General features: G+C 48.7%; 1 protein-coding gene across 1 annotated transcript; it reads left to right on the forward strand.

Annotated features, from left to right (window-relative positions):
• Positions 1 to 808: 808 nt before the first annotated feature.
• On the forward strand, positions 809 to 1,918 carry LOC124651489 (gamma-glutamyl peptidase 3-like). Its single transcript, XM_047190574.1, has 3 exons — positions 809 to 1,428; positions 1,518 to 1,685; positions 1,765 to 1,918. The coding sequence occupies exons 1-3, from the start codon at positions 907 to 909 to the stop codon at positions 1,870 to 1,872; spliced, it is 798 nt and encodes a 265-aa protein (XP_047046530.1). The 5' UTR covers positions 809 to 906; the 3' UTR covers positions 1,873 to 1,918.
• The last annotated feature ends 12,048 nt before the right edge of the window (positions 1,919 to 13,966 follow it).

The raw sequence follows: 13,966 nt of genomic DNA on the forward strand, positions 1-13,966 counted from the left end.
ATGTATATTTAGTTCTACTAATTTCTTGTCGTATAGAGAGAAATAAGGGGTTTCGTGGTTTTCGTTCAATTTTGTTTAGATTGGAACTAAAATCTTGACTTTTATTATGGATCGTAAGGAGTAGTTTGTTTTCATGTGGTTAAGCTTCACTCCAACACATTACCATTGGTACATACATTCACAAAGTAGAAAACAAAGTTAACTAATTTCCCCTAGATAATTTAGTTATTATCGTGCTAAAGATTAAAGAAAGTTGGTATGCTATAATATATGCTCGCTGGATTTTGCATGCAACTGTTTTGATTCTAACTTGGTCGGTCTCAGGCGGCTAATTTTAGCTCTCGGAACAAATGTGAAAGCTCAACACTGTTTCTTGAACGCGGGGAGCGAAAAAGAAGAAGTCCCCAAAGCTTGTATGCATGATCAGACGGCTGATAATTAATTATTAATGGCGACCAAGACGACGCGACAGGGCTCCGTGAAAATTAAATCTTGACGTACCGATCGTCTCATTGCGGTCATGAGCTCCTATGAAGAGGTACTAGGTCGCATGCATGATCGATCAGAGAAAGTACCGATGCTAGCTAGCTAACTAGCGAGCCTAATGGCTGCTGATGAATGTTGGTCTCGTCAGACCAAGAATTTTTGCCCCTTTTTGGTCTATCAAAAGAATTTTGTCTCTGCATATTTGTAGTCCTCCCTCAAAAAAGAAGTCTCTCCATTGGCGTGCATGTTACGACCGGCCTCTATAAATGGCAGTGCAAGCCAACTGATCCACACACCACACACCGCACACCAATCTCACTGATCTGCAAACCGATTGCTAAGTTAGGCTCAGCGCGCTCAGCTGAGTGCCTCAGTCTAGTCATCTTCTTGCTGCAAGATCAATCGATACGATAATCCGCCATGAAGGTTGTGGCAGCTGACCAGCCAAGGAGGAGCAGGAGGTACGCGCTCTTGCTGGCGGCGCGGGACTCCGAGTACGTGCTCAAGGCGTACGGTGGCTACTTCAACGTCTTCGTGAGTGCCTTCGGCTGCGGCTGCGACGGTGACGCCGGCGAGGAGGCGTGGGACATGTTCCGGGCGGTGGACGGGGAGCTCCCCACCGAAAAGGACCTCGATGGATACGACGGATTCGTCATCAGCGGCAGCCCCTACGACGCGTACGCCGACGAGAGGTGGATCCTGCGGCTGTGCCTCCTCGTCCAGGACCTCGTCGCCGCCCGGAAGCGTGTCCTCGGCATCTGCTTCGGCCACCAGGTGATATGCCGCGCCTTGGGCGGCCGCGTCGGGAAGGCCAGGGTCGGCGGCTGGGACATCGGCATCAGGGAGGTGACCATGGCGGCGACGCTGCCGCCGTGCAGGTTCCTCGAAGCGCTGCAGGACCTGCCGCCCAACGCCAAGATCACGGAGTGTCACCAGGACGAGGTTAGTGCGCCCGCGCGTGTCACACACACATTGGCAGCCAGCAAACCATGGCGATCAATGATCTTGACCTTCCACATGCATGAATGCAGGTCTGGGAGGCGCCGCTGGGCGCGGAGGTGCTGGCATCCTCGGACAAGACCGGCGTGGAGATGTTCTGCGTCGGCGACCACGTGCTCGGCATCCAGGGCCACCCTGAGTACACCGCCGACATACTCCTCAGCCTCGTCGACCGCCTCTCCTCCGCCCAGTCCATCACCGTGAGTTGCAAGCCTCTCCCAAAGCTGTGCCGAGACTGTTAACTGCTGTTTTCCCGACCTGAGATGTGCCACTTTGCAGGTGTCGTTCGCTGAGGGCGTGAAGAGGCAGCTGGAGGCTACTGGCCCTGACAGGGAGTTCTGGCTCACACTCTGCAAAAGCTTCCTCAAGACTCAAGAATTAGCGTGATGCACTTACATGATCGTCAGAAATAAAACTCTTCTAGCAATTGAGGCGGCATGCTGCAGTGTCCTGTTTAGCGTCATGGGATCGGTTCCTCCTGCTAATCATTCCCCTATGTTAACCTGCAAAATTGCAATAAATCCAAAACTTGGACGTCAGATTATGTGAGGATTTATGCAAAACCTTGTTGTTCCTTCGTTCTGTATGTTTCATCTCAGGTAACCGACCATCTCCTCAAGAAACGAAAATGCAACTCTAAGAACAAAACTGACCATTTCGGGACATGCAAAACGGATGCGGCACTTCCCCATGGACCTAAAAATCTACGGTTCTGCTTTTTCTAAAATTTGTTGACAACAAACTAATGAACTGTGTCATGGAAAGTCCTCGTTAGAAAGAGTCACAATGGTTGTACCTCAAAAAGTCCTTCGCTACAGAATAGGTCTCGTCAGATGATCATTCTATATATTTTACAGTGAAAGTCTTGTCGATTGTTGTCCATGTTTTGTCCGATTTGGGGGTTGGGCGAACATTTGTCCGGGCGGCGTCCGCCCATAGCACCCAAACGGCACACCCAAATTCTATCTGCGGTTTCATTTTTTTCCCGGTTTTAGTCCTTTTTTTGCCCAGCGAAGAGATTCTGGCCACCTTGTTTACACCCCACAATAGGCACCTGCGCCTACATCGGCGAGTCGCCAAGGGTGTATGCGGCGTTGAGATCAAGAATCGGCGGTGCCTGGGCAAATGGTACCGAGCCGAGAGTAGCCGACCTGCGGGGACTCGATGAGTCGATGCACATGCACGAGGACAAGTGGCTCGGAGGCTCCGGCACATTGTCGGGCAGATAGCCGTATGGTGGCTAAGATGCTGGTGGCGACATGCTTCGCGGGGGCTGATACCAGAGGACGGGCTCGCGGCACCAGAACCTTGGTGTGCGAGCATGGCTTCCTCCACCGCTTTCCGGTTGAGCATGAGCTTTTGGGCCCTGGAGCTGGAGGCTATTGGCCGTACTGGCTCAAACTCTGCAAACGTTTCCTGAAGAACTAAGACCTAGTATGATGATGGGCATGCAACGTGTGATTATAGACACACTTCTTCTGGCAGTTGTGGTGGCATGACATGTCTTGTTTAGTGTGAACTTCTGTTGGCGGATTAGTGTGTGCTAATCTAAGATGATAACCTGTTGGCGGTCCATTGCTAAAGAATAAATATGGTCGGATGATTATACCACATTCATTCGAGAGGGAAATCACGTGGTAAATATTCTCCCCGAACATAGCATGTGTTGCTCGTTATGGATATAACACTAGAGAGTGGACACCACCAAGAGCTTGATGGTTACATTGGTTAGTGGTTGTCTACTATGGGATAATATCTGGACATGTCGACGTATTTTGCATATGTTCTCTCGATCAGCTTGTGGAGCATAGCCAAATCATATATCGAGAGATGCTCCTAGTAAGGACAGTCTGGCAAACTCTTTAGAAAAGTAGGCAAATATGCGGGGTTGACTAGACTTAGACCAAAAGTCTTGGTCTTCAAAACATCTGCAAACATGGAGGTTGTGACTTGTGACTTGTGAGCACTAGGCAGAATATATTTCTAGCAAAAAACCTCCGCAAAGAAACTTTACTCCCTTTGATTCATATTTGTTGAGATACGTATCCTTATTCTTGTATATCCGGATGTGTATCTTATGTAGTTATATATATATCGATACATATCTTTATATTTATTATTGGGCCCGCCTCCTTCCTTGTATAGTCGAGGACGTGGCCTATATATGTACCGCCATATGCATCCGATCAATATATCGAGTATTGCATCTCATTCTACATGGTATCAGATTCCCCACGATCCTAACCTCCCAAAACCGGCCGCCGCCGGTCCTTCTCCTGCCCGCCGCGCCGCCCCCCTCCCGCTGGCCGTCGCGATGTCTTCTACTCCCTCCAGCAACCCCTTCGGCTACAACCCCTGGACCGGGGTCATTCACGCCTACACAATGCCGGTGCCTCGCCCACCCGCTCCGGGCATCATGGGTCCACGCCCGCCGACGCATCAGGCCCTCTTCGCCGCGCCGCAGCCAGCCCTCGGCGCCCTGCCCTACGGCGGCTTCGCCCCATACGCCACCCCACCGCCGGCCGCACCGGCCCCCTGGGACCCTTCTCTCTACACCGCCCTTCAGTACGCTCCCTCCCCAGGCTCCTACACTGGCGGCGGTGACTGGTTCATGGACACCGGTGCCTCCGCACACATGGCTGCTCACCCGGGTAACCTCTCCACCTCCTCGCCAACTTCCACTTTCTCTCGCATCATTGTCGGTAACGGTGCTGGTCTCCCCATCTCACACATAGGTTCAACTAATTTTCCGTCTAATTCTAAGCCTTTATCTCTCAATAATGTCATTGTTTCTCCCCAACTTGTTCAAAACTTAGTCTCTGTTAAAACTCTCTCTCTCTCGTGACAATTCTGTGACTGTGGAATTTGACGCGTTTGGTTTTTCCGTAAAGGACGCCCGTACCCGGATGGTTCTGCACCGCTGTGAGAGTCCTGGCGATCTCTATCCCGTCCAGTCGGCTCCCTCCTCTCACGCTGCACCTCGCGGTCTTGCCACCGGCGTCGATCTCTGGCATGCTCGCCTGGGACATCCTAGCCCCGCCACACTCCGTCAAATCATGAAGAGTTTTTCTTTTTCTTGTTATAAATTTGATACTCACACCTATGAGGCATGTCGTGTTGGCAAGCACGTACGTCTCCCCTTCAGTAGTTCTTCCACAGTTGCGTCATTTCCTTTCCGGTTAATTCATAGCGATGTTTGGACTTCTCCTATTAGTAGTAATTCTGTTTTTCTATACTATCTTGTTCATCCTGTTCTGTTAGATGATTTTTCTCACTCTGTATGGACGTTCCCTCTTCGTAAGAAATCCGATGTCGCCCAGACCCTCGCCCCTTTCTACGCCTATGTCTCCACCCAATTCGGTCGCCCCATTCTCGCTCTCCAAACCGATATCGGTAAGGATTTTGACAACACCACCATCCGCAACCTTCTTGCTTCCCACGGCACCATCTTTCGTCTAACCTGCCCATACACATCCCAGCAAAACAGCCGAGCCGAGCGCGTCCTCCGCACCATCAACGACTGCGCCCGAACCCTTCTCTTCCACGCTCATATACCACCTTCATTTTGGCCAGACGCCCTCGCCACCGCCACCCTCCTAGTTAATCTCCGCCCATGCCGTCCTCGCTGGAACTACGCGCCACACCATCTTCTTTTCGGCTCTCCCCCGTCCTATGACGGCCTCCGCATATTTGGTTGTCGCTGCTATCCTAGTACCGCCGCCACCGCCCCTCACAAACTCGCCCCGCGCTCCATTCCTTGTGTCTTCCTTGGTTACCCGGCTAACACCAAAGGCTACCGCTGCTATGATCCGGTTTCTCACCGCATCATCACCTCCCGGCACGTGTACTTTGATGAGCATTGCTTTCCTTTTGCACAGATACAGGTGGTCGCCACTCCTCCTTCGACTACTGAAGGTCCCAGGTGTCGACCCCCTGCCCCGGAAGGTCCGCCGGCTGCAGTGCCCTCGAGCTCGGACTCGGGCACTGCCTCGTCGTTCTCCGCCGCACCCTTGAGCTCTGGCTCGGGCGCTGCCTCGCAACCCTCTGGGTCACACTCGAGCCATGTCTCGGGTGACCCCACGCCGACACCCGCGCCGACAACTGCGCTGACGCCCGCCTCGACGCCGCCTGCGTCGCCCTCGAGAATCAGCTCGGGCGCCGCGCCGTCTTCGTCGGGCGACGCGCCTTTGCCGGGTTCGTCCGCCTCGATGCCGCTTGCGTCGCCCTCGAGCCTCAGCTCGGGGGCCGCACCGTCTTCGCCGGGCGACGCCTCGCCTCCGGCTCCGCCTCCTCCGCCGCCGGCCACGGGGCCCCTCACGCGCGCCCGTGCAGGGATTCGCGTCCCGAGCACGCGGTACCCCTCGGACGAGTACGTCTGCACCGCGTCGACTTCCGCGCCTTCACCATCCACGCCGTCGCCCCTGCCCGCCTCTGCCCGGGATGCTCTCCGTGACCCGCCGTGGCTTGCGGCCATACAGGACGAGTTCGATGCCCTGCAGAGGAACCAGACATGGACGCTTGTTCCCCGAGCCCCTCACGCCAACATCATCACCGGGAAGTGGGTCTTCAAGCACAAGTTCCATCCGGACGGTACTCTCGACCGTCACAAGGCGCGGTGGGTGGTTCGTAGTTTTCGCCAGCGTGCCGGCGTCGACTTCACCGACACCTTCGCCCCGGTTGTCAAGCCCGGGACGATCCGCACCGTCCTTCAGCTCGCGGTCTCTCGTGCGTGTCCCGTGCACCAGATGGACGTCTCCAACGCCTTCCTTCACGGCCATCTCGAGGAGCAGGTCTTCTGCCATCAGCCCACGGGTTTCATCGACAGCGTCCACCCCGACCATGTGTGCCTGCTCTCGCGCTTTATACGGGCTCAAGCAGGACCCACGTGCCTGGTAGTACCAGCGCATCGCAGCGTTTCTTCACCAACTCGGCTTCCGCTCCGATGCCTCGATGTTTGTGTACAACAATGGCGCCACCACCGCGTACCTGCTGCTCTACATCGACGACATCATCTTGACGGCCAGCTCCACGGACCTCCTGCGACAGATCACCGAGCGTCTTCGCGCTGAGTTTGCCCTCAAGGACTTGGGGCCCCTGCACTACTTCCTCGGCATCGAGGTCGTACGTCGCACCGGCGGCTTCTTCCTTCATCAGCGCAAGTACGCCCACGAGCTCCTGGACCGCGCCGGTATGCTTAAATGCAAACCCGCGGCCACGCCTGTCGACACGAAGTCCAAGCTCTTTGCCACGGATGGTTCCTTGGCCACGGACGCGTCATATTATCGCTCCATCGTCGGTGCCCTGCAGTACCTCACCTTGACCTGCCCCGAGCTGCAGTATGCTGTCCAGCAGGTGTGCCTTCACATGCACGCTCCGCGGGATCCTCATTGGGCTGCGGTCAAGCGGATCCTCCGCTACATTCGTGGCACCATGGACTTCGGCCTCTCCCTCCACGCCTGCACCGCCACGGACATCGTCGCCTACTCGGACGCCGATTGGGCAGGCTGCCCCGACACGTTCCGCTCCACATCTGGCTACTACGTCTACTTCGGACCTTCGCTCATCTCCTGGTCGTCTAAGCGACAACCCATGGTCTCTCGCTCCAGCGCCGAAGCGGAGTACCGAGCTTTTGCTAACGCGGTTGCCGAGGTCTCCTGGCCGCGGCAACTCCTCGTTAAGCTCTCATGTCTTGTTGCCAAAGCCACCGTGGTCTACTGCGACAACGTCTCCGCCGTCTACCTCTCCGCCAACCCGGTCCACCATCGCCGCACCAAGCATATTGAGCTGGACATCCACTTTGTTTGGGAACAGGTGGCCCTTGGACACATTTGAGTACTTCATGTGACCACCTCCCAACAATTTGCGGATATCATGACCAAGGGTCTCCCTAGCGTCATCATTTGAGGAGTACCGGTCCAGTCTATGCGTTCGACCAGGCGACGCTTCGACTGCGGGGGGTGTTGAGATACATATCCTTGTATATCCGGGTGTGTATCTTCTATAGTTATGTATAGCGATACATATCTTTGTATTTATTATTGGGCCCATCTCCTTCCTTGTATAGTCGAGGACGTGGCCTATATATGTACCGCCATATACATCCGATCAATATATCGAGTATTGCATCTCAATCTACAATATCAATTTCGCTAATATGGATGTATCCAGATCTATAATATGTCTAGATGCATCCACATTAGTGACAATTAATATTGATAGGAGGGAGTACCATTTTACTTCGTTGAATAAAAACAAAACTGGCAGTCTTAAGGGCTTGCAAAACGGAGGCTGGGAGCTTCCACCATGGTTAATGGACCTCATAATCAATGTTTTGTGCTTTACTGTTTGTTGGCAACGAACTAATGAATGACATCACTTAGAGCAATTCCAATAGTATAGCCAACTGTTGGCTATAACAAGATATCATATCATTTGTAGTCATCATATAGCTAACATGTACAATAGTTGGCTATAAGAATGTAGTATTTTACTAATATATGGCCCACCTTTCACTTTCACAAGGTGCCTAGGAGCACGTGCAAGAGCTGGCTATTGCATAGTAGCCCACCTCCCTTCTCTCTCCTCTTCTCTCTTCTCCAACTCATCTAAAATATATTATTTAATGTCTTATAGTCAGCTGACTGGACTCTATTGTACTTGCTCTTATTGGACAAAGGTTGGACACAATTGTGCCCCAAAAAGTACGCGCTATAGTATAAATATCGTCCAATCATTATATCACATATTTCGAGAGGGAAATGGTGTGGTAAATGCTTTCCCCAAATATTGATTGTGTTGTTTGTTATAGATATACCACTAGAGAGTGGATTTCAATATCTTGATGGTTATGTTGGTTCGAAATTATCTCCTACTACCTCCGTCCCAAGGAATAAGGCGCACGCGTATTCCAAGGCGAACTTTGACCATAAAAATTAAGCAACAAAATCTTGGTTATATTATATGTAATTAGTATCATTGGATTTGTATTGAAAAACACTTTCTAATGATGTTAATTTCATACAAACAATCTTTATATATTTGAAGTAATTCTTAGTCAAACGAAAAGCACGTAAAACGAGGGCGCCTTATTCCTTGAATCGGAGGTAGTATGATATAATATTCGAGCATGCCAATGTGTCTTGCATATGTTCCCTCAGCTTGTGGAGCATATAGGCATATCTTATATGAAGAGATGCTCCTAGCAATTAAGGGAATCTACACGGACTTGCAAACTCTTTAGACTAGTCACAATGGGAAATATCATACACTAGTATCATGCACATGATACTAGTTTATGATACTACCCCATAATGCATAATATCATAAGATAGTATCATAGTATCACCACATTTAATGTTTTGTAGAATCTTAATGCAAATTTGTGTACATGATGTGTTTGCTACTAAATTTTCTAGTTTTACGTGCTATGATACAGTATCATATTATGATACCACTCTCATCTCTCACCTTATTAATTGGTGTGCCACATCAGATTTTTGCCAACATGGCATGCATGATACTACTTATGATGCTCCCATTGGGGCTAGTCTTAGATACGTAGGCAATTATGCACGGTTGACTAGAGGTGGACAAAAATTCTAGCCTCCTAATTAAGCGCTCGTTTATACGATCCATCTTTCATGTAAAAAAAAACATGTTGATCTCTCGTAAAAAAATGAGCATCTTATTAGTTCGTCCAAAAGAAAACATGAGACATGCGAAATGGAAGCCTCGGTGGCGGTGAGTGGGCTCGGCTCGGCGGACGATGAGGTGGTGGTGAGCCCTGCCGGTGGCGAAGGGATGGGTGGGGGCGGGCTGCAGGGGGAAACCGTAGGTCCTCTTCTCCTCGCCTCTTGGCAGCCGGCGGTGGAGGGCTGATGCGTGTAGTTGACACGTCCGTTGGGAACCCCAAGAGGAAGGTGTGATGCGCACAGCGGCAAGTTTCCCTCAGTTAGAAACCAAGGTTTAATCGAACTAGTAGGAGTCAAGAAGCACGTTGAAGGTTGATGGCGGCGGGATGTAGTGCGGCGCAACACCAGAAGATTCCGGCGCCAACGTGGAACCTGCACAACACAACCAAAGTACTTTGCCCCAACGAAACGAGTGAGGTTGTCAATCTCACCGGCTTGCTGTAACAAAGGATTAACCGTATTGTGTGGAAGATGATTGTTTGCAGAGAAAACGAGTAAAACAAGTATTGCAGGCAGATTTGTATTTCAGTATTAAAGAATGGACCGGGGTCCACAGTTCACTAGAGGTGTCTCTCCCATAAGATAAAAGCATGTTGGGTGAACAAATTACAGTCGGGCAATTGACAAATAGAGAGGGCATAACAATGCACATACATGACATGATAAGTATAGTGAGATTTAATTGGGCATTACGACAAAGTACATAGACCGCCATCCAAGCTGCATCTATGCCTAAAAAGTCCACCTTCGGGTTATCGTCCGAACCCCCTCCGGTATTAAGTTGCAAAGCAACAGACAATTGCATTAAGTATGGTGCGTAATGTAATCAACAACTACATCCTCGGACATAGCGCCAATGTTTTATCCCTAGTGGCAACAGCACAACACAACCTTAGAACTTTCATCACTTGTCCCAGGTGTCAATGCGAGGCATGAACCCACTATCGAGCATAAATACTCCCTCTTGGAGTTAAAAGTAAAAACTTGGCCAGAGCCTCTACTAGAAACGGAGAGCATGCAAGATCATAAACAACACATATGTAATAACTTGATAATTAACATGACATGGTATTCTCTATCCATCGGATCCCGACAAACACAACATATAGAATTACGGATAGATGATCTTGATCATGTTAGGCAGCTCACAAGATCCAACAATGAAGCACAATGAGGAGAAGACAACCATCTAGCTACTGCTATGGACCCATAGTCCAGGGGTGAACTACTCACTCATCACTCCGGAGGCGACCATGGCGGTGTAGAGTCCTCCGGGAGATGAATCCCCTCTCCGGCGGGGTGCCGGAGGAGATCTCCGGAATCCCCGAGATGGGATCGGCGGCGGCGCGTCTCGGTAAGGTTTTCCGTATCGTGGTTTTTCGCCTCAGGGGTTTCGCGACGGAGGCTTTAAGTAGGCGGAAGGGCAGAGTCGGGGGCCAGACGAGGGGGCCACACCATAGGCGGCGCGGGCCCCCCCTTGGCCGCGCCGCCACGTGGTGTCGCCACCTCGTGGCCCCACTTCGTATGTTCTTCGGTCTTCGGAAGCTCCGTGGAAAAATAGGCCCACTGGGTCTTCGTTTCGTCCAATTCCGAGAATATTTCGTTACTAGGATTTCTGAAACCAAAAACAGCGAAAACGAGAAGCGGCACTTCGAGCATCTTGTTAATAGGTTAGTTCCGAGAAAATGCACGAATATGACATAAAGTGTGCATAAAACATGTAGGTATCATCAATAATATGGCATAGAACATAAGAAATTATCGATACGTCGGAGACGTATCAAGCATCCCCAAGCTTAGTTACTGCTCGTCCCGAGCGAGTAAAACGATAACAAAGATAATTTCTGAAGTGATATGCCATCATAACCTTGATCATACTATTTGTAAACATATGTAGTGGATGCAGCGATCAAAACAATGGTAATGACATGAGTAAACAAGTGAATCATAAAGCAAAGACTTTTCATGAATAGTACTTCAAGACAAGTATTAATAAGTCTTGCATAAGAGTTAACTCATAAAGCAATAAATCAAAGTAAAGGCATTGAAGCAACACAAAGGAAGATTAAGTTTCAGCGGTTGCTTTCAACTTGTAACATGTATATCTCATGGATAATTGTCAACATAGAGTAATATAACAAGTACAATATGCAAGTATGTAAGAATCAATGCACGGTTCACACAAGTGTTTGCTTCTTGAGGTGGAGAGAGATAGGTGAGCTCGACTCAACATAAAAGTAAAAAGAATGGTCCTTCAAAGAGGAAAGCATCGATTGCTATATTTGTGCTAGAGCTTTTATTTTGAAAACATGAAACAATTTTGTCAACGGTAGTAATAAAGCATATGAGTTATGTACATTATATCTTACAAGTTGCAAGTCTCATGCATAGTATACTAATAGTGCCCGCACCTTGTCCTAATTAACTTGGACTACCGGATCTTTGCAATGCACATGTTTTGACCAAGTGTCACAATGGGGTACCTCCATGCCGCCTGTACAAAGGTCTAAGGAGAAAGCTCGCATTTTGGATTTCTCGCTTTTGATTATTCTCAACTTAGACATCCATACCGGGACAACATGGACAACGGATAATGGACTCCTCTTTAATGCATAAGCATGTGGCAACAATTATTATTCTCATATGAGATTGAGGATATATGTCCAAGCTGAAACTTCCACCATGAATCATGGCTTTAGTTAGCGGCCCAAAGTTCTTCTCTAACAATATGCATGCTCCAACCATGAAGGTGGTAGATCTCTCTTACTTCAGACAAGACGGACATGCATAGCAACTCACATGATATCCAACAAAGAATAGTTGATGGCGTCCCCAGAAACATGGTTATCGCACAACAAGCAACTTAATAAGAGATAAAGTGCATAAGTACATATTCAATACCACAATAGTTTTTAAGCTATTTGTCCCATGAGCTATATATTGCAAAGTTGAATGATGGAATTTTAAAGGTAGCACTCAAGCAATTTACTTTGGAATGGCGGATAAATACCATGTAGTAGGTAGGTATGGTGGACACGAATGGCATAGTGGTTGGCTCAAGTATTTTGGATGCATGAGAAGTATTCCCTCTCGATACAAGGTTTAGGCTAGCAAGGTTATTTGAAACAAACACAAGGATGAACGGTACAGCAAAACTCACATAAAAGACATATGGTAAACATTATAAGACTCCATACCGTCTTCCTTGTTGTTCAAAACTCAATACTAGATGTTATCTAGACTCTAGAGAAACCAAATATGCAAACCAAATTAGCAAGCTCTAAGTATTTCTTCATTAATGGGTGCAAAGTATATGATGCAAGAGCTTAAACATGAGCACAATAATTGCCAAGTATCAAATTATCCAAGACATTTTAGAGTTACTACATGTAGCATTTTCCAATTCCAACCATATAACAATTTAACGAAGATGAAACTTCGCCTTGAATACTATGAGTAGAGCCTAAGGACATATTTGTCCATATGCTACAGAGGAGCGTGTCTCTCTCCCATAAAGTGAATGCTAGGATCCATTTTATTCAAACAAAACAAAAAACAAAAACAAACGAGACGCTCCAAGCAAAGTGCATAAGATGTGACGGAATAAAAATATAGTTTCGGGGGAGGAACCTGATAATGTTGTCGATGAAGAAGGGGATGCCTTGGGCATCCCCAAGCTTAGACGCTTGAGTCTTCTTATAATATGCGGGGGTGAACCACCGGGGCATCCCCAAGCTTAGAGCTTTCACTCTCCTTGATCATATTGCATCATACTCCTCTCTTGATCCTTGAAAACTTCCTCCACACCAAACTCGAAACAACTCATTAGAGGGTTAGTGCATAATAAAAATTCACATGTTCAGAGGTGACATGTGGTGACTCGGCATACCACTGCATGGTGTAGTATGCAAGTCTGATATAACACTAATGAAACACCGTTCCACTAGTATTATATCGCTCAGAGTGGTACAACAGAAACATATGTGGGTCCAAGGCATGTCTATAGAATTACATACATACTCTGTTACATAAGATCAGCACAGCCTCCTACTTTACAATGAGGTAAATCTGCAAAGAAACTCCAGAAGAACGACTCGTAGTCTAATCCTATCATGAACTCTATTTGTAGAGTATTTGACTAGCTATAGGGTCTATGAATAGATTCTAGCTAAATAGGAACTAGGTTTAGGAAGCTAGTTCCCTTCTATGGCTAAACTAGGTTTTCTCCTTGTTGGATGTGGTATCGACTCCTCGACAGGTCCCTGTCTCTTGAAGTAGTTGTTGACTCCTCGGCCTTCGAGTTGTACTCGTAGATCCTCCTTCGATGCCTCCATATCTAAGCGGGGATTTAAGAGTGGGATGAGTACGAGCGTACTCAACAAGTTCATTATAGGAAAGAGGTGTTTAATGCACTAGCTACAGCATTAGACCAGAAAGTCTAATACCAATGCAGGTTTTGATAACCATTTCTTCAAAAGGTTGCTTTTATTCAGAAGAACTATGTCCGTCAGCCTTCACCGGTTTACTAGAACTTCATGGAGCTCCTTTCCGGCAGCGTTCGCAGTTCCATATCCCGGAACAGGGAGTGACAAGTCACGGTTCTTTACACTCTGCAGAGGTGTGTTGCTTTACCCATAAGAGATCTTAACCTTGGTGCCAACCGGGCAATTTCCCCGTCCACACTTCCTTTGGTGTGAGGCCCGGTATAAGGTCTAGCCAATCATGTTCCTCCGCTACCTCGAACACCCACCCTTTGTTGCATGCGCCGACCACGGGTCCACGTCGGTCCC

This window comes from Lolium rigidum, chromosome 5, assembly GCF_022539505.1.
Source record: "Lolium rigidum isolate FL_2022 chromosome 5, APGP_CSIRO_Lrig_0.1, whole genome shotgun sequence".
Taxonomy (NCBI): domain Eukaryota; kingdom Viridiplantae; phylum Streptophyta; class Magnoliopsida; order Poales; family Poaceae; genus Lolium; species Lolium rigidum.

Coding starts and splice junctions, on each gene's coding strand:
- LOC124651489 (XM_047190574.1), top strand. CDS start 907: ATGAAGGTTGTGGCAGCTGACCAGCCAAGGAGGAGCAGGAGGTACGCG. Junction 1,429..1,517: donor CGGAGTGTCACCAGGACGAG/GTTAGTGCGCCC, acceptor GCATGAATGCAG/GTCTGGGAGGCGCCGCTGGG. Junction 1,686..1,764: donor CCTCCGCCCAGTCCATCACC/GTGAGTTGCAAG, acceptor GCCACTTTGCAG/GTGTCGTTCGCTGAGGGCGT.